We start from the raw sequence: 24,843 nt of genomic DNA, 5'->3' as shown, positions 1-24,843 counted from the left end.
AAAAATTGGTATAAACAGTTTTTTCAAAGCTTTTTTGTTTCCCCCCCCCCCCCCCCAGAAGAAAGGGGGGATGTGGAATATGTTATTTTACAATGGTAAGTAATACATCTATGACATGGTGTTCAAACATGGTGTTAGCATGAAGTAATACGATTTAAGACTTTACATAAAAGCATTAAATTATTGCACGTTCACTCAGCTGAAGACAAGCAAATCTTGGAATACAATTCAAGTAACACTACTTCTAAATGCAGTTCTCAAACAAGATATATGCATTTCTGCCACTAGGAGGCACTGCAGGGGAAAGGCTCCAGTTTAGTTTGCTTGTGGGCTTCATCTTGTACATCCTACAGTTGGGTGAATGTTGGGATACAGTAGATAATAGTTTGTCCTCTCAGGCCATAATTGACAGGTAAGAAGGTCAATTTGTCCAACAAATTGGTTCATTTTTTTTTACCTTTAAATGATTCCCATTAATGTTCTCCACCATCACAGCATAAGGTTTCCCTATAGTAAATAGTTTTTTCTTTTCCTCCTCTCTGTGAAATGGTGAGACCAACATCTAGAGTTTGGAAACATTTCCACAGTGCAATTTCTGCAATGCTGCAATCTGCAAATATTGTAAGAAATATGCTTTTCCAAATGCAACAAGGATGGCAAAAAAAAATACTTCATGAAATTAAATGAATGAAATTCCAAGTAGCTCTTCCCTCCACAAGTTCTCATTGAGGAAACACTTTCTGCTGCTTCGATCTTTACAAAGTGTTTCTTCACCAGCAGCATCTTCAAGTAAGAAAGCGTTACAAACCACGGCCTCCTAAAAATACACAATTCCCTTAATTTATAGATACAATGACACCTGAAAAATCAGGGAAACAAGCTCTTCATAGAGCTATATATGCTTGTGGATAAGCATTGTCGATAACTGAAAATGCATATTGGCAGGAAGCTTTTACATTATTACGAGGGAAAGGGGGGTGCTTACCTGTTCTCACGTATAGGTGAAATGTTCTTAAAATATACAGTCCTGGTTATTCCATTTGTAATGAAAAATTTTAAAAAGCAAGTTTAGGTTATTTACTGAACACGCTGTACTTTTATTTCAAACATAATACTTTTGTATGCTCTGCATTTCACCTTCCCAATATAACAAAACGACTTTCATTTTACTACTTCACACTGAAGTTTTATTCAAGTTTTCGAAACGTTACATCTCTGCTCATGACCTAGTCAGAATGTTCAGTTTACCTTGTAAAGTTATGTGCTTTCAATTTAGGAATAAGCTTACACCTCTGAACACTGGGTTTCGCTGGCATAGTGCTAACTTTTTGACAAATGGACTGTGAAAGGTTATTCTTGTCCACTTATGCGTTACAAAAAATATACCAAAAGACAAACAGAAGAACTAAACATAGGCAACATTCCCTGCATATATCTCAAGGTTATATTTTAAGTTTTGATTGTGTACCAAAAGATTGTAGGCTCCAATATACAGTGCCTTGAAAAAGTATTCATACCCCTTGAAATTTACCACATTGTCATGTTACAACACTTTAAAATGTGGAAAGCTAACACTGCACATCACCCTGAACACACACCGTCCCCACTGTGAAACATGGTGGTGGCAGCATCATTTTGTGGGGAGGCTTTTCTTAAGCAGGGACAGGGAGGCGGGTCAGAGATGTTGGGAAGATGGATGGAGCCAAATACAGGGCAATCTTAGAAGAAAACCTGTTAAGAGTCTGCAAAAGACTTGAGACTGGGGTGGAGGTTCACCTTCCAGCAGGACAACGACCCTAAACATACAGCCAGAGCTACAACAGAATGGTTTAGTTTAGAGGTATCAAACTGGCAGCCCTCCAGCTATTGTGGTCCCATCATGCGTCTGCCTGTGGGAGTCGTGCTTGTAAATGTCAGCCTTGCAACGCCTCATGGGACTTGTAGTTCTGCAACAGCTGGAGGGCCACCAGTTTGAGACCTCTGGCATATTCATGCGTTAGAATGGCCCAAAGTCCAGACCTAAATCCAATTGAGAATCTGTGGCAAGACTTGAAAATAGCTGTTCACAGATGCTCTCCATCCAGACAGAGATTGAGCTATTTTGCAAAGAAGGATGTGCAAAGCTGGTAGAGACATCCCCAAAAAGACTTGCAGCTGTAATTACAGGGAAAGATGGTTCTACAAAAAGTATTGACACAGGGGGGGCTGAATACAAATGCACACCACACTTTTCACATATTTGTAAAATATTTTGAAAACCATTTATTATTTCCCTTCCACTTAATTATGTGTCACTTTGTGTTATCTCAATAAAATACATTTACGTTTTTGGCTGCAACATGACAAAATGTGGAAAATTTCAATAGGTTTAAATACTTTTTCAAGGCACTGTGTAAAAGGAATAAAAGTAAAATGACATGACAAGCACCACAGACCACATGAAAGGTGAATTAGGCAAGACAGACAATCAAGATGTTTAATATGTATGGAACCCTAAACCTCAGTACTGCCTGAGGCAATGGTGATTTTTAAATAAGGAGATTCAAGTGCTTAGGAGCAGTACAATCCAATCCCCGCTGTGTAAATCGGTGGGATCTTTAAATAAAAATTTTACAGAATGATAAATAAACAAAACAATTTACAGTAAATTCAGGGAATTACATGTTAGGTATATTTTATATAGTACGCATGATAACAATTCAGAGCCATTTAAAATGAGCAATTTGAGTGATGCTGAGTGGATTCTGAAGCTGATAATGGGGCAGCCAGCTCCAAACATTGTTAAATTAAAAAAAAAAAAAAAAAAAAAAAAAAAATTAACTTAACTTGGCAACAAAATTGGCAAAATAAAAAGAACCTTTTAGAGCCGGTTCACGCAGGGGCGACTTGTCAGGCGACTTATCCGCCTGACAAGTCGCGTCCCGTTCTGTACAATGGAACCATTCTAATAGGAGCGACTCAAGTCACTCCGACTTAGAAAAAGGTTCCTGTACTACTTTGGGGGCAACTTGCATTGACTTCTATACAGAAGTCGTTTTGCAAGTCGCCGCTGAAGTCGTGTGCAGGTCGCCCGAGGCAGTCGCGCTGCAAGTCGTGCCGCCTCAGTGTGAACCGACTTTAACAGATTAGTTAGTTTTTCCCCCCCAAAAAAAATCATCCTGAGCTACTTCATAGATTTTACAATATTGTGCATTACAAATTCTATCAAAGATTTGTCTTAAAGCCAAGTCAAAGTATTTAAAAGCATAGGGAAGACCTGTGAAGTTGATCGATCAACTTTAGTACATTCAGCCTGCCCATACATGGTTTGAATCTCAGCCAGTTCCTGCTGAACTGGCTGGGACTGGAACGGTCTATGGGCGGTGTCTTGCTGTAAAAGTACCCCCGGCGGATAAGGACCCCCTGTACTGCGCTTGCCCCCTTACTGAAGCTTGATGAAAAAAGTTCCCCCGCAGCGCTTGCGCAGTACGAAGCTTGCCGAAAAAAGTTCCCCCGGTGGAGAGACACAGAAAATAACTAAACATACACCGCTGAGAGTCAGCTGTACACCGCGCCTGCGCAATGAACACCACATTCTAACAGACGCTCCGATGCTACCAGACAATGCCGCATGCTCCCGATGCTCGTGAAAACAGCTCTGCCCTTTAATTTAATATTTGACCTCTTCTGTAGCATCCGCCCCTTACCACGATATGACAGTAATACACCCGCTCCTTGCAGAGTAGCACGAGCATCCGGAGCGTGCGGCAGCGTTGGCCACAATGTCCTGCTCATTGCGCAGGAGCCGACTACAGCTGACTCACAGCTGTTCAGCTTCGGAGATTTTCGGCGGCTCCCTTGTTGTTTGTACTGCGCAAGCGCTGCAGGGGGGTCATTATCCACCGAGGGGAACTTTCTCAGCAGAATACCGGCTTAAGAGTAAAAACACCAGAAATACTTCATGTACTCAATACTCCATGTAAATTATGACTATAATGGCAATCAATCCCACATTTTTCAGTACGGCCTGCATAGTTCTCTTCCATAGAAAAACACTGTAGTGAACATAGTAAGCCCACATAGTATTTACTTTATTAGCTGCTTATAAACATACTGTGCCATCAACTCACTCTTCCTCCAACAGAGATTATTTCAACAATTCAAGTCACTGGGCATCCATCAACACCACATTATCAAACCAGATTAAAAGTTCACCTTTCTGACCCTTCAGTGGCTTAAGCTTTCCTTTGATGGGAAATGAAGGGCTATTACTGTTTACTATTTATCCTGCACACAAATGGCCCAGAGGAGAGCGTTTTCTTTCAGGACAGGAACAAAAGGGAAATGGGGAGTGGAAGGAGAGGTCAACCATCTAACAGATCTCTGCCAAGACGCCTAAATTACTCTGCAGGGTCTAATTGAAGGATTCGGAATTGTCCAGGAGATACATGGCTACAAGCTGAAGAACAGAGGTGTGACTTATTGGTCGGATGAAAGGCCCGACACACTAAACTGGCACTTTCCAGCAAACTGGTCACAAGAAGCAGCCGGTACTTATTTAGAAAAGCCAGTCAGTTGTATCCACACAGCTCATAAAAACTACTTTAGAGGGCTGAACAACTGGAGTCCAAACACCAAAAAGTTAAAGTTGGACATAGACTTCTAGATATTTATTCTGCCTGCAGGCTTAAAGGATTTTTAAGAGATTCCCCCAGTGCCTGCTGTATTTACCTTGGTGGGTGATGTGAGCTGTCAGTGCCCATGCAGCTGATGCCGTGCTCCAGGGAATCCCCACTCTATTTCCCCTTCTTTCTATAGGGCATCCGGGATGATTAGTGCCAGCATATGACCTCTGATCTGTCTCAGAAGCCCTGCAGAACAGGAAGAGACGGGAATGCCGATCCCTGGACAGCTACATGGGGGTACTGACAACGCCTCACCCATAGAAGTACTGCAGGGATCTGCCCATTCACACCAATGGGAATGTTTTATGCTCCCTTTAAAGCCCCCTGGTGGGTTTTATGTAGGGACATGCAATGCAGTGTTACAACACACCCCATGTTTACTTTACTGAAATAAATCTATACATTCCCATCAATTCTAAGCAACACAGCGTGCTGCAATGTGGCGTAGTGCATTGCGCTGCCTTAAAAATACAAAAAGGGAGAGCTGGATAAGTAGGTATGTATGCATTATTATAAATATATCTATCTACCCATTTGGCTTTGTCAAAATGTACCTTGAAGATTCTTCAAGGGCCACATGGAAAAAAAGGTGTTAGGCCCCTTTCACACTGGGGCGGTGGGTGCGTCGGTGGTAAAGTGCCTCTATATTTAGCGGCACTTTACTGTCAATTTTGCGGCGCTATTCGGCCGCTAGCGGCCGAGATAGCGCTAAAATCAGTGATTTGCCGGCGGTATAGCCGCTCTGCCCATTGATTTCAATGGGCAGGAGGGGTGTACACACCGCTCCAAAGATGCTGCTAGCAGGACTTTTTTTAGCGTCCTGCCAGCGCACCGCTCCAGTGTGAAAGCCCTCGGGGCTTTCACATTGGAGACACAGCAGCGGCTCTTTCAGGGCGCTTTGCAGGTGCTATTTTTAGCGCTGTAGCGCCTGCAAAGCGCCCCAGTGTGAAAGGGGTCTTCTGGTCAGATGAGACTAAAATTGAATTCTGTAGCCTCAAAACCAAACGATAGGTCTGGCGGAAATCTAATACAGCTCGCCATCCACATTAGAGGTCGATCGATATGTGTTTTTCTCTGGCCGATATTTACAAATCGGGGGGGCCGATGACCGATAAATGATGCCGATTTTTGCGGCTGATATTTTAGGCCGATTTTTCTTTTTTGACCCTGATCTCATAAAATCTAACAGTTAAGTGCCTTAGATTGTAAGCTCCTTGAGGGTAGGGACTGATGTGAATGTATAATGTATATGTAAAGCGCTGCGTAAATTGACGGCACTATATAAGTACCTGAAATAAATAAATAAATAAGTGGACTGGGCATGCATTGTGGAGAGGTATGGATGGTGCTGGGTGTGGATGGGGATGCATTGTGGAGAATGTAGATGATTGAGTTGCATTGCGAAAATGGTTGAGGATGAGAGTTACATTGTGAAGAGGTTCACCACAATGTAACTCTCATATACACCCAGAGTCACCCTCATCTATTTTCACAATGCAACTCAAAGCCAGATTGTCAGCCTCAACCAGGTGTCCCATCGAAGGAGATTAAATCTGCAGGCAGCAGAGGGGGCACAGCAGCACACATTACATTTTTGTGACTTACCCTTCATGTTGCTTTCTGGTATTTATTGCATACACCTGATAGGGCTGGGTGGAGGCAGATAGATGCTGATGAGCTGACCACCAAGGAAGAGGAGCTAGTTAGTGCTGGGCGCGATCACTTGCTGGGGGGGGGGGGGTTACTAGTCAGACAGGCGGCGGAGGCTCGGGCTTGTTTAATGACCCACTAATGATGCTTTCGCCCCCTTAGCTACAGCCCGCCAGAGGAGGGAGGAGGGGGTGCGGTGCTAGTGAAACTTTACCCTTCTCTTCTCCTATAAGGGCTGCCCTCCGCACAGGCTATCGATGGCACGGGTGAAGGATTAATTTCACGTGCTGCTGTAAGGGAGCGGGGCCCTGGTCAGTCGGGTCCCTTACATCAGTACTGCTGCTGCCTGTACCCCCTGATGACACCCGTACGGGCCAGGTAAAGTGTAGTAGCCGTGAATTGGCCTAATTTGCATAATTGTCAGATGCCGATTTCTTAAAAAAAGTCCAAATATCGGCCAATATATCGGTCAAACTTTAATCCACAAAACACCATTCCTACAGTAAAGCATGGAGGTGGTAATATTCTGTGACAGGGGTGTTTCTCTGTAGCAGGGACCGGAGCACTTGTCAGGATAGAAGGAAAAACAGATGGGGCAAAATACCGTCAAATTCTTGAGGAAAATCTGCTGCCCTCTGCCAGAAAGTTGACAGTGGGAAGGTGAACCTTCCAACATGACAATGACCCAAAGCACACAGCAAAAATTACCACACAGTGGTTGGAGAAAAAAATTGAATGTCCTTGCATGGCCTAGTCAGAGCCCAGACCTAAACCCCACTGAAAATCTGTGGATTGACTTGAAGACTGCAGTCCACAGTCACCATCACCATCACATTTAACTGAACGTGAGCAGTTCTGCAAAAAAGAGTGAGCAAATATTGCAAAGTCTAGATGTGCAAAGTTAGTAAAGACATATCCCAACAGACTAAAGGCTGTAATTAAAGCAAAAAGGTGGTTCAACAAAATATGGACACAAAGGGGGGGGGGGGGGTGGTAACCCTTTTTCCAACTTGGCGATTTTGTTTTTGAATTTTTTTTTTCTGACATGTTGATGTTTTGTATCTTACGTGGATGTTCTAAGCTGCAACAAAATATAATTTTACTGGAGGGCGAAATTATATATATTTTTTAATATCTATATATAAACACACACTTTTTTTTTTTTTTTATAGGGCAGACTAGATGGACTAGATGGTTGCCGCCACTCTACGTTTCTGTGAGTCATGGGATAATGGCACTTGTTTGCAACACTATGCCACTACACCACCTCCAAATGCTTTTAGTATTACTAGGCAACAGCACCACTCTGGTGACTCACATTCAAGACCCTCACTACCCCCCTCATGCCATTCGGCTTACAGAACAGAACGTCCACTTGTTCTACAGCAACTCCAAATAGAGACAAGTGAAGGTGTCGTCATGTGCCGTACACAACAGAAGAAAAAAAAAAAAAAAAAAAAAGCAGGTTTCAAAGTTGTATCAAGGTTAATGTGCGCTCTGAATACAGAATAAAAACTGAAAAAAAGGGGTAAACCATTATCACAATCATCTCAGTGCAATATTGCAAAAATTAAATTAAATTGGAAAAAAAAAAAAAAAAAAAAAGGGGGGGGGGGGGGGACTACATTTGCCAACAGTTAAAATGGGACACGTGAAATGAAACAAGGTACTGAAAACGTGCTCAAGTTAGAATTAACTTGGTTTACTTTTTAAAGAGATATTTAAAACAAGATAGTATTATCTTGTTCACAGAAGGTAAATAATCAGTAAATAGGAACTATTTCTAGGAAGATGCACCGAAATTGTGGTGGTCGAAACATATCAGCCGAAAATGTTAGATATTGTCGATGAGAGAAAAAAAAAAAAAAAGTGACGATGGCACCAGAACACGCACAATTTTACTATGCTTGTGGTGTGTTTTTCATAGGTCACGTGACTCAAACTGCAGCAAACACGTAACACGGGTGCGATATTGATGCGTTCTTGCCGTGTTTTCAATGCATTTCAATGGGGAGGTGTATTTTTGGTACAGTTTAAGTGACCAAAAATGCAGCAAGCAGGATTTTTAACACAAAGGAAATGCAACGGACCAGTGTGAAGACATACATAGAATTTAAAGGAATGCATTTACCTTTTCCTGCACTAAAAGGTGCCAATAACTTCATATTCATTTAAATGAAATAATAATTAAAAAGTGGAATATAAAACGCAAATTAATTATATATATATATATTTGTTTTTAAATTTTTTTTTTTAAACTGAAATTTTTGGTTTTTGGCCAAGTGCATCCTCGGTACCAAAATTTCCATTTGCTGCACCTCCATTTCATATGAATCTTCCATATTTAATACATATGAACGGTAGAGCAAAATGTGTATGGGGGAGGGAAACACCCACCCGCAGTGCACCAACACTGACTGCAATGTCTTAAAGCCCCTTTCACAAGGCGATCTACGTTCTGTCCCAGCAGACGATCCTAGACTGGTCCCCTCCTGGTTCAAATGTGAAAAGAAATGGATGTTGCATAAAGTATGCAACATCTTGAGATAGGGATTTGCCTGGATCTGTTTTTCCCTCTATGGCTGAATGTAACTTCGGCCATAAATGGTTCAAACCTCATACAGGCAGGCTGAATCTAGCAAGTTATTCGATCAAGGTAAAGCCGCTAATAATCACTGTCTTTTCCCAGTGGCGACAGCTTCCCCCGCCAGGAGTGATTCCCCTGTCAACATTGTGTTGATGGGGGAATCGATCGAGTGACTCCATGGTTGCAGGAAAGAAATTTGGTGCATATGGCCTGCCTAAGCAGACATATGCCAGCTTATATCTGCTGGCAGTCTGAAAACAGGTAAAAACATGTAGTCAAGCCATGGTTTTACTGCCCCCCCAGCCATCTACTGGAATTTTTTGTTTCACAGCTGCGCCATTTTCAACTTGGTCTCCGGCATTTGCCAGGCAGTACCGCCTTTCAAACTCGCCCCTTGAGATCAAGATCGCTGGACAGCAACCATGAGCCAAGCACTTGATTCGCAATTGCAACATAGTCCAACAAGAATAAATTGCCCTTTGGCAATTAAAAAAAAAAAAAAAACACAATAAAGAGCTACCATGAGGTTGCACCTTTATGCATTTACAATCCCTTTAACAAGATCTGGGCAGTACACCCACCTTCAACTATGAAGAACGTTCAAAACAATAGATCTTGTAAACATTGTCTGCTGGCATTTAGGGCCATTTAGACAAAAAAAAAAAAAAAACAAACAAAAAAAAAAAAAAAAACTTGCTGACAAATATTTGGAGTTTAGTGTGAGGCAGCTACACAACAGGATGAGCAGAATCCACAGCAGAGCTACTGAGTGGAGTGGCTGACTTTTGGAGCACAACCTAATAGAAGACATCTTTATCAGACTAGAGTTCTGCTTTAAAAAATACATCATTGTAATTAAAACTGATCAGAAAGTGGGACTTAATGGGGAGTCTGAAAGAGGAAACAGACAGCCTCAGATGAATTGCCAACAAAGGTTGGAGTAGCACAGGAGGAGCTTTGCTATGACTCAGAACTGAATCACACTTCGGGATAAACACATGTGGGAGAGATCTGCACTTTGGAGTAAATGCCTCTGCCTATCCATGCTGCAATGACATGTTACTGAAGAACTCAAAAGATAATCATCATCAAAGAGCACCGAGATCAGATAAGGCAGATCTGTCTGAACTACCTTGGCAACCATCATCTACAGGCCACATTGGGCAATACACCAGTATAAAAGCAGGTCCTTCTATAGTGCCGTCAACCTATGCAATGCTTTACATATACCAGTACATTCGCCTCAGGCCCTGCCCTCAATGAGCTTACAATCTAGGGTCCCCAACTTACATTCATACAACATTAAGGCCAGTTAGCCTACCAGCATGTCTTTGGAGTGTGGGAGGAAACCAATGTAGCCAGAGGAAACCCACACAGGCACAGGGAGAACATGCAAACTCCAGGCAAAGAGTGCTGTGGATTGCAATCGACGATCCTTGTGCTGCCAGGCAGAAGTGCTAACCACCGCGCTGGCCAATGACATCAGATGCCGGAAGGTGTGGAGGTGGCATAGTTACAGGTTTCAAGGCAGCAACGCCTCTTTCTGAAGCCTGTCAGGCTGTTAAATGGTTATTGCGGTCATGTGCTCTACTATATGCGCACTACAAATCCCATAGTCCCAACTCGGGAGCGAGCAGGAGAGGGCGCCTGCACATACACTGGGGCCATGAAGAACCACCTAACAGGAAGTTAGATCACAGCATAAAAAATAATTTGGAGGCGGCAGAGAGCAATATTGGGATTGAAAAGATTTTTTTTTTTTAAATTGGGTGTTTGTCACTTTAACACTTGGCATCTTATTGCACGAATATTACTGTAACCAAGGATAGGTGCTTTACCTAAAATTTCTGATACTAAGCATTGCACCTGTATACAAACTCAGAAAATTAAATCTCTTCAAAGAATTTTGTATTTAAAAAAAATAACCAGGCAGCTTATAAGGAGCATATATGCCAGTGAAAAAAAAAAAAAAAAATGATATATATATATATATATATATACACACACACACACACACACACACACACACACTTTAAGCTGTCATTGTGTTAGAAAATAAATAAAAGTCAACTTTTATATACCTGTAGCATGGATATTTGGATGGAGTTGGCTGTCTGCCAGAATACCTGAACAGTGGCTGCATCCGATTGGATGCAGCAGCTGTTTGGCTGACAAGCCAAACAAGGCCATCCATGGAGTGAATTTCGTATGGCCAGCTAAAGAGATGGCACAGAGAGCTGGATGTTCTTAAAGTAAACCCAGTATAAAAGGGTCATTACAATACACCGCAGAACGCTGCTGACCAGGGATTTTATCAGATAACCTTTAGGTTGAATATTTCCTATTCATGAAAACGTTTACACTTTAGAAGATTGCTTTTTTTTTTTTTTGCATTTTAGAAAGATTGAACTTTGAAAACATCTTCAACCTTCGTAAACCTTTGGTGTTGGAGGTGTCAATCAGAAAGTCTGAATAACCTGTTTACAGCCGCACTGATTGTGACATCTTTGTAGGCCTGTCTTGGCACAATCACATGCTGTAAACCGTGTGTATCTGTCCTCTGAATGACGGCTTTTATAAACAATGGTGCATGGTATCAACACAGGCCGTTATCTTATCCTCCTCTGTTCTACAAGCTTTCCATGGGCCAGATAAATCGGGGAAAATTGCATTGTTTAGAACTTTCTGCTCTGGCTTATGGCAGCCAAAGTAACCTGCAACTCATCAAATAGAAGAAAGGACACATTGTGGAACTCTGCGAACTCAATTAGTAACAGGATACAAGTCCTCCGAAATCACTATCTCTACATCGGATCACTGTCTGGAGGATGCCATGAGGTCCTACTGATCAGTGGACACTTCAGAGGGCAACACCCCATTCACACTTTTGCAACTTGTCAAGCGACTTTGGACATCAAAGGCGAATGACAAGTCATACCCCATGTTTTCCAATGATAACCATTCATATATGTGCGACTTAAAGTCGCACAGACTTCAAAGTCGTTCATGCGCTACTTTGGTTCCACTCTCATGCAACTTGAGGGCCATAGACTTCAATGTCAACCCTCAAAAGTTGCACCTGAATGTGTTGCATGCAACAGTGGGCCCGACTTTACAGAGGGACAACAAGTCGCACCCAAAGTCTAAGTGCCAGTGCACTGATTCCAGCTGCAATGTTCTGCAGACTGCAATGCAAATATTTATTAAATGCATTTTTATTATTGTTGGTGCATTTATTACATTTCTTGCAAAAAAAGCAAACTCTCTGCCTTTAAGGAAGAGCCAGTCTTTCTAAAAAAATACTCCAGGCTCTTACAAGTATGTTTCATTTTTTGATAGTTCTTAGAGCTTTGAGAAAGGGAAACAAAAACAGATTTTGGAACATAGATTAAACAAAAAAAAAAACAAAAAAAAAAAAAAAAAAGGATCCTCCATTACTAGCCCTCAATACACATTCTATACTCTGTATGTTGTGCAGGGAGAGCGTCACACCGGTCATAAAAATAAATATGTATGTATTGCTGGCACTGATAATCTCCTTTTGGGAATGTCATTTGCCTGACCACATTGCTTCCAGTACTTTTCAAATCAAAAACCATAGACAAACACAGGGGTAAGAACTTATTGAGTTTGACTTTAAAGTTCAACTCCCTGTCTGGTAGGGAAGAGGACCCGATCTTTCTCTGCTACAATTTCACTTACAGGTCTCTCCTGACCATCTCTACCCTATTACTAAACCATCTGTCATTCTGCATTCTCCTCCAATCAGCAAGCCCTTTGCACTGCAGCACACCCGATTGGCTACTTATGCTGCTCTGCTGTGAAGTGAACTGCAAGTCAAATTCAGATACTTTACACTGCTTGCATTTATTAACCATTTGACCCCCCCCCCGAGAGCCAATTACCAAATTTTGGTCATACGTGTAAGAAAAGCTGCATTTTTGGTAAAAAAAAAAAAAAAATTTAGAACCCCCAAACATATATTTTTAAGCAAAGGCCACAAAAAAAAAAAAAAAAAAAAAAAGCAACACCCACCATTTTATGTCAAACTATATTTGCGCAGCGGTTTATCAAATGCAAATATTTGGGAAAAAGAATACTTTAATATATTTTAGTGCACAGGGGCACAAAATAGCCATCTTCCCCTAAAATATGAGGTTATGCTGAGTAAATTGATACCAAACAGGTCATGGTTTAAAATTGTGCACGCTTGTGGAAAAACATCGAATTGTATAAAATTTTCCATAGGTGGCACTTTAAAAAGACAGGAAGTCTGGCCCTAGAACTCACTCTAACATTTGTGGCGATACTTCACATATGTAGTGCAATCACCATTTACATGTGCAGGACCTACGTAGGTGCGCACTCATCTTTGCACATGAGCACAGTAGAGGGGGGGTGTTTTAAATATTTTTTTCAATTTTTTTTTTTTTTTTTTGCAAAATCTTTATTAAATTTTTCATTAGCATACAAAATTAGCCCACGCAGGGGCCAAACCTTGCAAAATGTTTTTTTTAACATTGTCTCTAACTTTTTTTTTCCTATCAACTTCATTGCCGTCACAAGGGATAAACAACATCCCTTGTGATAGCGTTGGCTGTGACAGATCCATTTTATGGAAAGATATAGAGTCTTTGAAACCCCTCATCTCTCCTCACTGTAAAAGTGATCAAGTGGCTACATAGCCGCTCGGATCACTTTTAAAGAGAATCGTCAGTTGCAAAAATTAATACCGGGATAGCGGTTGTAGCTACAACCATGATTCCGGGTATATCCAACTTAATGCAAAAGCTGTAAAATATACATTAGTGGCACGGAGATGGCTAAATTATTAGAGCTGTATTAATTTGTATTTTCTACTTCTGCCCAGAATAAAAGCAGCATTAAAGCAAACCTTATATTGCAGCTTACTAATTCATAGATGTGATTGCTGCATTCGTTTAGGCTTTCTTCCTAATTTCAAATGGTGATCCAGCCAGGATGTTTGTTTTTCAAAAGAATAAACTCTTATAGATAGATGTAAGAAGTTACAGGGATGAGGAAAACCATTTAATACTGATGGGAGTGCTTACGCTGATCAGCTTTTATTTAAAACCTTTATCCCAAAAAAATAAAAATGCAGACACCACATCTAATAATTGGTAAGTTGCAATATATTATAGACACTTAAAACTAGTATATATCCTTAACTGAAAAAAGGTACTTTCTATAGCGCACAGCATCCTCCAAATCCCTTTATTTTTTTGGGGGGGGATGCTGAGATCCGACTTCCTGGTAAAGGGTGGCTACATCTGTTCTCCATGGCCCCACAGTATGTAGGAACGTAGTCATCCTCTCTCTCGCCCCAGAGATGGACTATGGAATGTATAGCATGGAGCAGTGCACATGACCACACACTGCTGGTTTCAAACAGAATCAAGAGGAAAAAGGAGGGGTTCAGGAGCTTATGGGAGGATGTTACAAGGGCACAGGAAAAAACAAACAAAAACAAACAGCAAGAACAATTTTATGAAACATAGAATCCAGGAATAGCAAGTAGTGTTGCATAGATTTTTTTGGAGAATAGTAATATTGTTTAGGGTCACTGTAACCATCTTCTGTTCATGAATGGACTGAAAACCTCTTGTACACAAAGTAGCTCATAAATGTATGTTTTATTGGAATCCAGTGGAAGAAATGAGCAGTTACAAAGCGGACAACTAAGGTATTATGTTAGAAAACATGATTAATGGAATGGAGTCATGCAATAAACGCAGTCACTGAGCTTTGAACATGTTAATAAGTCACCACCAACAAGGCATGAAGTGCTCAACTGCAGAAGCTCAGATGATGGAAAGGCCTGTGTAGGCTGAGAAAAACAAGCTGGAGGCTTAGGTATAACAGAATTAATTCTTCTTCCCCACACCGTCCAATAAGAATTCTGGTATCATTTTAAAGCAGAACTAAACCCATCGATTTAACAGTTTCAAAAAAGTTACATTCCTGGCATGCCGGGATTGCCAACTGTCACATTGGTTGTGCCCTCAACCAAACCATCAAATGGCTGGTGTCATAAATGATCATATGTGCAGCACCATGGCAACTTCAGACGAAACAGAGGCCAAGATGGCAGCTTCCTTGGCTGAAAAGGCTGGGGGGGGGGTTTAGTTGCACTTTAAAAGCTGCACTAGGAAAATGACAGTTGGAAGGGTAGTACTTGTTGCCACTTTACACCTTTGAGATCACCAATTTACCCATCAGCCTAGGCTATGGAACACCAAAATCCAACCTGGATTATTAATATTTAGCCAGTTACAACCATACATTGTAAAGGTTTATCGACTGAATTTAGCTTGGCTGGAGATGCAATTTAATAATAGTTAATTAAAAAGATTTTGTAAATTAATGCAGAACTTCACTCAAAAAGTGTTTGCTTCCCCCCCCCCCAGCCTGTAACAGAGATACCTGCTGCTTCCACTTTCGCAACCCTCTTGAGGTGAAAGAAACAACATTTTAAGTTAAAGTTTCTCTTTAAACAGTGAGCAGAAGGGTTAGGATTAGGGACCAGCACAAGGCCGAACCTATCTGAACTATCCCAGCAAACAGCCAATCATATGTGGAGACGATATTCCCCACCCCACAGCCAAACGTATACAAGGGGTGCAGCTGCAGGGCAGGAAAGGTCTCCATCACTTATGAATGGCTGTGAACACCGACTGCTTCTTGGTAGGATAGCTTATTTGGGTTCTGACTCAAGTCCAAACCCACCCGAGATCATCCCTGGTTAAGATGAGTCTTGATAACACGCTGCATTTTAAAGATTGATTTTTTTTGCAGAACTTCTAATTAAAAGACAATACATGCCAGTACACCAGCAGTATCATCACACTCATGTAACACTCGCCCATTTAGTGTAATGTAGTTTGATTGCATTTTATGTGTTGCAAAATGCACACATCTGAAATGACACATTTAGCCAGATTCCCTTACATACAAAAAGTCCAATATACAAGATATTTCAAAACCACATTTAATCACATAAAAAAAATCAAACAGACCAAGGAAACCTTAACCACAGTGTACATCTACTATGGCTAGACTGACCTTGGTTGCCTTCATGCATGGGAGCAATTTTACTGAAAGTACTGATTTGTGCAATGCGTTAGAGCAGCCCATTAATTTTGGTCTATCAACTGTCCGGTCCTACACAATTTTCTCAACAATGCACAAAAAGCACATACCTCTGCAGCAGGCTGTGGAGGTTAGCTGGGATTCCATAAACTTTGAAAAGCAATGAACATCTACATTACAAATGGGAGGCCAGATATTTCAAGGTTTGCATTAAAGTTACAAAAATAAACAAGGGGACGAATAAATGGGCAGCACAGGAGGACACTGTGCACATCCTCCCCTTTTTTTAATAAACCTGCAGTGTCCACCAACCCTGGTGTGCAGGGTCCGTATAGTACGACCTATATACAATAAGTTGCAAGGGCACGGCAGGGTGTATATCACAAACTGGGTCGAGCAGGGGATAAAATTGATTGATGGAGTAGTTTTTCCCCAGAGTTGTCCTTGAAAGAAGACTGGCCATGGGATATGAACTGACAGGTGAGACAACCCCTTTTCCTACAATGGACAATGCCCACTCTATTGTCAAAGTAAGTTCTAATAGCCATACTTCTCTCCTGCTTATTGCTTCTGGGTTTATTAGGAGCAATGCGATTTTTAATGGTATGGGCTTTCAGGAAAACCTGAGGTACTGATGGCAAATGAGGACCCAACTTAGGGTCAGAATATAACACTGACCAGCGTTTCTTAAATCACATGGGTGATGGTCCTGAATTTGCCATTAAAGCGCGTGATGAACCTAGCGTTGGGTTTCGTCATTCCCTGTGGCCTGGGGACATTACCACCGGGACAACGATGTTTGGCAAGACATGAATCAGACGGTTCCTGGAGAAGTTCCTCAGGGTAGCCCTTCTCTCTGAATTTATCAAACACGATCCTGCTCTGTTTAATTCTTATCCCAGGAACAGTTCCTCTTGAGCAGAAGGCACTGTCCTCTAGTGATATTACTCTTCCAAGACGGGTGGTAGCAGCTACCCAAAATGTAAATACAAGTTGCCACCAACTGGCTTGGAGTGATTAACGGCGACTATAGAGTCATTATGTGTAAGCTCCAAATCCTAAAAAAAAAAAAACAGATGGTCAGGGTCAATGACGTGTGTGAAAGTAAGGCCCAGGTTGTTGGTGTTGCAATATGCAACAAATGACAGTTACTATCCCAAATGATGAGCACGTCATCAATATACCTGCCATAGAAAACAAGGTATTTCATGAATGGGTTATTTGCCCAAATTGAATGTTCCTCCCAGAACCTCACTGTTGGTAGGCATAGCAGGGTGTAAAAATTGCACCCATCGCTGTGCCTCTTATTTGTAGATAAAATTTGTCCAGGAAGTATAATTATGTTCAAGGCAAAACTTTGTACCATCCAACAAAAACGGGGCCTGTCAGGGGTTGAACTGTAGATAATTAAACAAAAAAAATGGGAGAGGGCTTTGAGGCCTACCTCATGAGGGACTTAGGTATATAAAAAAGGTAGCAGATGCCCACAAATAATTGCTCTCCCATTTGTAATGTTGAAGAAAGTCAATAACGTGATCAGAGTCCCGTATATAGGAGGGGAGCTTTTGCACAATGGGTTGGAAGAACCAGTCTATATACTACGAGAGCCCACTGGTAAAACCATTGGTTCCAGCAGCTACAGGTCTACCAGGTGGGTTAACCAATAATTTGTGCACCTTAGGGAGATGGTAAGAGTACGGGGTGCTACAATTCGTTGGTAACAGAAACTGGCCTTCCGGTTGCTCAGTACAGCATCTTGGATTGCCTCCTGAACCAAATGGTTTTTAAAAGCCAGTTGGAATTCAAGGAGAGGATCATTGGGCAAAACAAAATAAGTACTGTTGTTGGAAAGCAGCCCGAGAGACTCCTGGAGATAATCAACACGGTCCTGGATGACCGTACCACCACCCTTGTCTGCTTGTTTGATGGTAATGTTGGGATTCGACTCCAAGGCCTTCAAGGCTTGCCGTTCTGTGGGAGGTAAGTTGAACTTATGATTAGATGCATTGTCACATATGTTTATTAGGTCTTTGTAGACCACTTGATAGTAAATTTTAAGGAAAGGACCTCAAGACTGGGAAGGATAAAAAGTGGAACATGGGCGAAAAGGTGCGAGACTGGTGGGTCAAAACATTCCCCTAATGGTTGACTGTCAATATGGCCCTCCTTCCATAATTCCCTCTGTTGATGACCAAGACCCCTCAGTTTTAGCCAACTTATGGGGGTTATACTGGAGGTGGGCACATCCGGGGAAATGGGCCGAGATGTATCCTGGTTAATATAGCGATGTTGAAACGCAAGATTCCGTATAAACCGATCAAGGTCTTTAAAAGAAGACTAAAATTTGTTGGCTGTGATGTGGGGTTCAAAACTAAGGTGCTTTTTTAGTAGAGAATGTTCAGCTTCACTCAGGGTTTGGGAGGAAAGATTTTAATGGTGCCGTTGCTTTTTAGCTGCTCTTTCCTGTCTCGTTTCTTTTGTCTCCATCCCCCACATCTACCTCTCAGAACTTTTTTTTCTTCTGTTGGACTGGTGGGGGACAAAAAGAATCATCTAAGATGGATGGGTTACCCAGAGAGCCTGAAACCAGAAGAGGGGGAGGAACATTAAGACTGGGATCCACTAAATCAGGTTTAAAATGAAAGGGGGCTAAATCTGTTGGATAAGGGGATAGGAGCTGGGTGGTGGACCTGGCACAGAATGGGGCCAACTGTATTATGGTTATTGGCATCTACATTACCTATATATGAAGGATCAATGATGGCATCAGTAGAAACCATGGCCTTGCCAAAGGCAGAGCCCACTTTTTTGTATAATGTGACAGAGGTTACCCTAAGAATCAAGACAGAATCTAGATCTTTATTCCAAGCAAAAAATTTGTGATTCTCATTTTTTCCAGAATTGTGCAGCTTTAGAACCAACTCCATCAAACCTGAGTATTGCCATTCTGCACAAATGTAATCACTGGAGATCACAAACTACCAGAAGCAGGCAACCTCTGCAAATGTATAGCCATGGAGTATAGAGTACAGTTATCCTTTAAAGTATAACTAAAGGCAAAACTTTTAGTTTTGGATAGAGTGCAGAGGGATTAGAGCACATGTCAGTTTTTATTGCGGTCTGTGTCCCCGTTAGAGAGATCTACCCTCTCCATTTGTCCTGTTTACCATTGTCACTGAATTTGAAAGTAAAAGAAAATCCCAAATTTTGGATTGTCCATAGAAAAGTAATAGATTGTGACTCTTCCAATGGGGACACTAGTTCAGGTGACCTGGGGGTCCCCAAGGAATTTCCTTAGTTTGCAGGGATTTCCTGTTTGGCTATGGGACAGGAAGTGAAATCTCAGCAATTGGACAAAGATGGAGGAAAAAAAAAAAAAAAAATCTGACAGGTGTTATAACCCTCGCTTGCTCCACCCAAAATGAAGGGGAAAAAAAAAAAAAAAAAAAAGAAAAAAAGAAAAAGTTTTGCCTAGGTTTTTACTTTAAACTTATCAGTATGCCAACTTCCTCCCATCATGCACACCTTACCCTTTCTTTCACCAACACCAGAAACTAGTTTCATCAGCAGACCAGGAAGAGTTAAGCTGCTCAGCAGGTCAGCGTGTGATCCCAGCAGGGAGAGATTTAAAAAAAGCAGTCTTTATTTTGCTTAACAACCTCGTTTATATCCAGGCCTTTTCTCCATCAGGGCAGATCCTTCACAGCTAGAAGCCCTTTCAATCATTTACTTAGGATGTCTGCTGCAGAACAAATGCTCTTGCTCATGCAGATGAGCTTGCCAGACTTCTGTGTACTTTACAGTCTCAGGGTCCTCATTGTTCTCTGTGAAACATGAGCCCTTAATATGGAAACCAGGGCAGCGCAGGAAGATAAAGAGGAAAAGATCAATATGTGCACTTTTACAGGCACTTTCCTGGAGAAAATAACTGCAGTGTTGCACAGATTACAAAAAAAAAAAAAAGTTAAAAAAAAAGGAACCCAATTCATTTTGTTTTTCCTTGAGAGCAAAGGGAAGCAGGCTGGGTGGAAGCTTAAACAACAAACATTAAAGAGAACCCCAGGCAGAAGTAATCTATAGCACTTGCAATAAGAGTACTCTGCCCTTTACATGTACCCCTGCCTGGGTGTCTTTCCCTGGATATTATGCAGAGAAAGCCTGACTGACTATCTCCCATATACAGTGCTGACCTTTTTAGTCCTAATCAAATCTGATTTGTATTAAAGCCGTCCCCACCGGGAGAAGACCGTGTTGCTAGCAGCTATAGCATCTGCTAGCAATAATCGCAGGTAAAACCCGGCTTGCTGGTTGTATCCAAGTTGATTAACTTAGTACATTCAGGCTGCCCATACACTGTTAAAACCTCGGCCGGTCCCTACTGAACCACCTGAGATTCGAACAGTGTATGGCCTTAGTGAACTGACTGGCCTCAAGTGATCTACATGAAATGAAACAAATCCTCCTACACAAGTTTTACCTGTTTATCTGCATCTTTATATTGTAAAGTGCTGCGCAAACTGTTGGCGCCATATAATTCCTGTATAAAACTACTACTACTCAAATTGCAGGGGACAGGGTGCTGAAGCTACACCAGGAAAGGAAAATTACGTTAAGTAACGGTTTGGTTAACACTGCTAGTGTGAGCACACACTTGATTATCATGCCTTTAGATACATTTGTGCAGGACTGGCCCTAGAAGCATAAAAATCAAGCAACATTACATCTATGTGTATGTGAAAGCAAAGTGTATGCATGTGTTTATGCAAAGCACATAAAACTAAAACAATGGGTACATATAACTGCAAGTACAAGACCAGCATGGCACAGTTCCCAGAAATGTTAAAAAATGAGACAACCATAATATGGCATGTAATCATCCAGGGGCCTTTATCCTTAGGTGGGCACCTGTAGTTAGTGATGCACCCAGGGTTTTTAGCGTTGTGCCAAAAGAAAAAAAAAAAAAAAAAAAAAGTGTTGATAATGGCTGCCGAAAACGCATTCGATTTTACCTTACTTTTGGTGTAGTTTTCATAGGTCATGTGACTCAAAAAATGCTTTAAAAACACAACATGGGTGCATTTTTGATGCTCTATTGCTGCATTTAATGCAGCTTTCCAAATATGCACCAAAAATGCAGCACGCAGGATTTTTAACACTGCTTCAAAAAGGTGCCGATAATGGCCAACAATTTTATATTCATGATATTAAATTAAAATGTCGAATACAAAATATATACATATACATTTCAGTCACGTGCATCCTGAATGTTCAGTTCCGAAATGTTCATTTCGGTGAACCACTAAGGGTACTTTCACACTGAGGCGGGGGTGCATTGGTGGTAAAGCGCACCTAGTTTCGCGCTTTGCAGGTGCTTCGGCCACACTGCCCATTCATTTCAACGGGCAGGGCGTTTTGGATACACCGCTCCCAAACATGCTGCTTGCAGGCCTTTTTTTTTCCTGTCCCGCAAGCGCACCGCCCCAGTGTGAAAGCACTCGGGCTTTTACACAGGGGAGGCATGAGAGGCGCTTTTTAGGCACTATTTTTAGCGCTAAAATGCCTAAAAAGCGCCTCGATGTGAAAGGGGTCTAACTGTAGTATATGGCAAGAAATCCATAGTTTTCCTTTCATTGCCTCCAACTTATTACTTCTAATAGGATATCCTGCAAGCTCCAGACAGCAGTTCCTCCAGTCTGAATTAGGCTGGAGAGCGAGAGAGGTGCTCAGAGAAAAGAAAAAAAAAAAAAAGCACATATAATGTATTCCAGTAAAGCACATAATTCTGTATTTGTTGGATGGCGACTTACTTGAGAAAATATCTTTGTCCTGATGGGGTTTTGGCCATCTCCCATCCTGGTGGCAGGGGAACGTCATCTGGGATTTCATAGGAAGACTGTCGAAGATGCTGTCCTGGTGGGGCAGGACCTGGAGGAGGAACCACACCTGGCGGAGGAAGTGCACCGGGCGACACGCCGCCGAGCTGCAGGGAGGCTGGGGAAGAGTGAGCGCGAACATGTTGGGGAGTCAATGCACCCGCTGAACCTCCATCTGTGCTGGCCTGTAAAGAGGCAAGTGCGGTGTTAAAATTAAAAAACCCCCACACAAAAAAAAAAATAACCACCCGCCCACCACCACACAACCACACTGAGGATTTGCCATATGCATGACTCTTACCTACATAAAGTCCAAGTCAGTAGCAAAGGCTACTGCAGACTCTTCCTCCAGCTTTCTGCATACCAAAGGTACAGATTTTTAAGTTAGAGAACTGAAGGAAGTGTCAATGGATTAGGAGTGCGGTAATCCCCAAACTTTGTTCCATTGGGAACTACGGTGCAGACAGAATAGATCTCTGAATGATGAGGCTCTGAAAGCAAAGCCCAACCATGTCACACCCAAAATACAAGTGTAACATGATCTAAAAGATGTGTTAGCCTTTAAATCTAAAAGTTGCCCATACACTATGAATTTCATCTGGTTCATTAAGAAGCAGCTGAAACTTACTCTGCGGGCAGCCCTGTTGTCACCCTCAAACCCAACATCATTCGATTAAAAAAATTGAAGGATCCCAGACGGAACAGTTTCAGCCAAACTGCAGTTACATCCAATCAGATGCAGCCACAGTTCAGGTATTCTAACAGCCACTGGTGCCAGCTGTCAAAATACAACCGCTGCAGCAGAGGATTTGTCAATCAGCACCGTATGAAAAAAATCTGGGTTTGTCCAGCTTGAAACTTAACTGCTGGTTCTTCTCTGCACTTAGCTTTCCAGGTACACCTGACGTCACCATGCACGAGGACTGCAGCCATGTTGTTGGTTAGAAACTCTATGGTTTGGAACGACATGCTGATTTTATCTCAATTGTTTGAGTATTCTGGTACGCTTAAATGCTAAATTGCTTTTAATACTACACAGAGTTGTGTCAGCGCTTTCAGCCAATGGCAGAGAGCCCTGATCTGAGTTGTTTCTGTTCTGCCTCCTGAACTTTACATGATGTGGGGCCCCATATGACAGAGTGACCAATCTAGAAGATTTAAAAAAAGGTCAGGAAGTTGTCTGGAGATTTTGACCTGTGGTTGGTGTTGAATTGAGCTCCTGTAATTAGGTGATCTACAACTGAGGGTAAGAGGCTCTGTGTGCTGTGGTGCCAGTGGAGGATTTTTTCCCATCACCCTTTGCGTTATAGTGCACTTATTTGAAGTGCCTTTTTCAACTCTTAACACAAACATTTGGACTTTGCTTTTTCATGTGAAAGTGCTGCATTCTTATTTCCATTTATGTTATTTGTTACCAGAAAATTGTGCTAGCTGCTTTTGCACATTATTTGTTATCCTAAGCACAGGTGAATTCAAATTTTCCAGGTACACCTGCCTACTAGAGGGTAGAGTAATGCCAAAAAAAATTTCCTTAAGCCGGATACACGGGCTGAATGTTGGATTTAAAAAAAAAAAAAAAACGTGTGCGCATGTCGGTCTGGCCGGCTTCTGTCAGACATGCATGCTGGAAAACCAGCATCCAACAGACTTCCGATCAGTGCTTTCAGCCAATGGCAGAGAGCCCTGATCTGAGTGTTCGGGCAGGGCGGGGGGCCTCCCCCTGTCAGAAAAACAAAAATCACTGAACTAACCTTGCACCAATGACCAACATGTAGACATAGGCATTGCATATATGAGCTGCAATTTGACATGCATGAAGGAACTGACAGCGACAGCTAGACAATATGATGGCTATATGTACTCTCTCAAAAAGAAAAAGGTTCACAATAAAGGGGGGGGGGGGGAGATAAGCGGGACTTCTTCCTTTCTTAGGAGAAGTTATGCTTTAACTCCTGTGCAATATCCTGTAGGTCTTGTACTTCTAACAGGGGATCCAGTGCTGCGATAGGACCATATACCTCAGATAGACTAGACCTAGATAACCAGTCTAAAGTTCAACAGCATGCAGTTGTAGTTTTTCTCGCATAAGAACTGTAATACAGCCATATTTGTGTGAACAGCCTAAACTTAGTTTTCTTGCCAATACCATTACAAAACACTATGTTGGGTAAAACTACCGTCTTTGTTTTGGGCATCATTGCATGTGCAGCCGTTTTGTACCAGGCTTCTACCAACTAGAAAGACCAATGTGAGAGCAGCAAAACTTGTTAACGGTAGAGGAAGATCATAGCGTTGAATAGAGAACACAGACAATTCTTTGCTGCTATTGTCAAATAATCAGGAAAGGAAAGTCAGCCGTTTCCTTCAATATGAAGTGAACATTCAGGGTTGAGGAACAGTACTGCCAAAATCAAACACAAGCATAAATCAAATATGAAAGGTGTAAACTACCATCTGCATACTCCAAGTCATCATCAACTCGCTGACAGGTCCAGAAGAAAAAAAAAAAAAAAAGTAAGGCAGCTCCCCATATTTCCATCCTCAGGAGGTTACCCTTTAATGTACATTTACAGCCAAACCTTTTTTCTTTTTTTGATATAGTGGGAAAGGGTTAGAACCCCTGACAAGTTGTTGCTTCCAGGGCTCCACCATAGAGATTTACCCTCAGCATGGGACATGGAAACTAGTGGTGATCACTGGAGTAGCTCTGCCTACTACAGTCATTTCCAACTTTTAGAGAAAATCCACAAGTATGGTATATGTAGAATTACAATGGCCCAGGCTGGATCAACTTAAAGTGGTTGTAAAGCCTTAAAGCGTTTAACAAACAAACAAAAAAAAAAAAAAACACAAACACAAGATTCTGTTTCTTTAAAGCATGTTTTAAAGCGCAGTGCTTGTGCTGTGTAATTTGGCACCTTGTAACACCTGTAATACCTGGCTGATCCTGCCTAGCTAT

At 41.8% G+C, this 24,843-nt stretch overlaps 1 protein-coding gene across 4 annotated transcripts in view; it reads right to left on the bottom strand.

Moving 5' to 3' along the window:
* Window positions 1-24,843, bottom strand: part of YAP1 (Yes1 associated transcriptional regulator) — a 99,897-nt gene that overhangs the window by 57,294 nt on the left and 17,760 nt on the right. For all 4 annotated transcript variants that reach the window (XM_073613070.1, XM_073613069.1, XM_073613067.1 and 1 more), the window contains exon 2: window positions 21,819-22,069. In XM_073613070.1, coding sequence (XP_073469171.1) covers window positions 21,819-22,069 — 251 coding nt within the window. The remainder of the gene's footprint in view (window positions 1-21,818; window positions 22,070-24,843) is intronic.

The sequence above is a fragment of the Aquarana catesbeiana genome, linkage group LG02, assembly GCF_042186555.1.
Source record: "Aquarana catesbeiana isolate 2022-GZ linkage group LG02, ASM4218655v1, whole genome shotgun sequence".
Taxonomy (NCBI): Eukaryota; Metazoa; Chordata; class Amphibia; order Anura; family Ranidae; genus Aquarana; species Aquarana catesbeiana.
The sequence above is the reverse complement of the archived record's forward strand: the minus strand, read 5'-3'. Positions and strand labels throughout refer to the sequence as shown.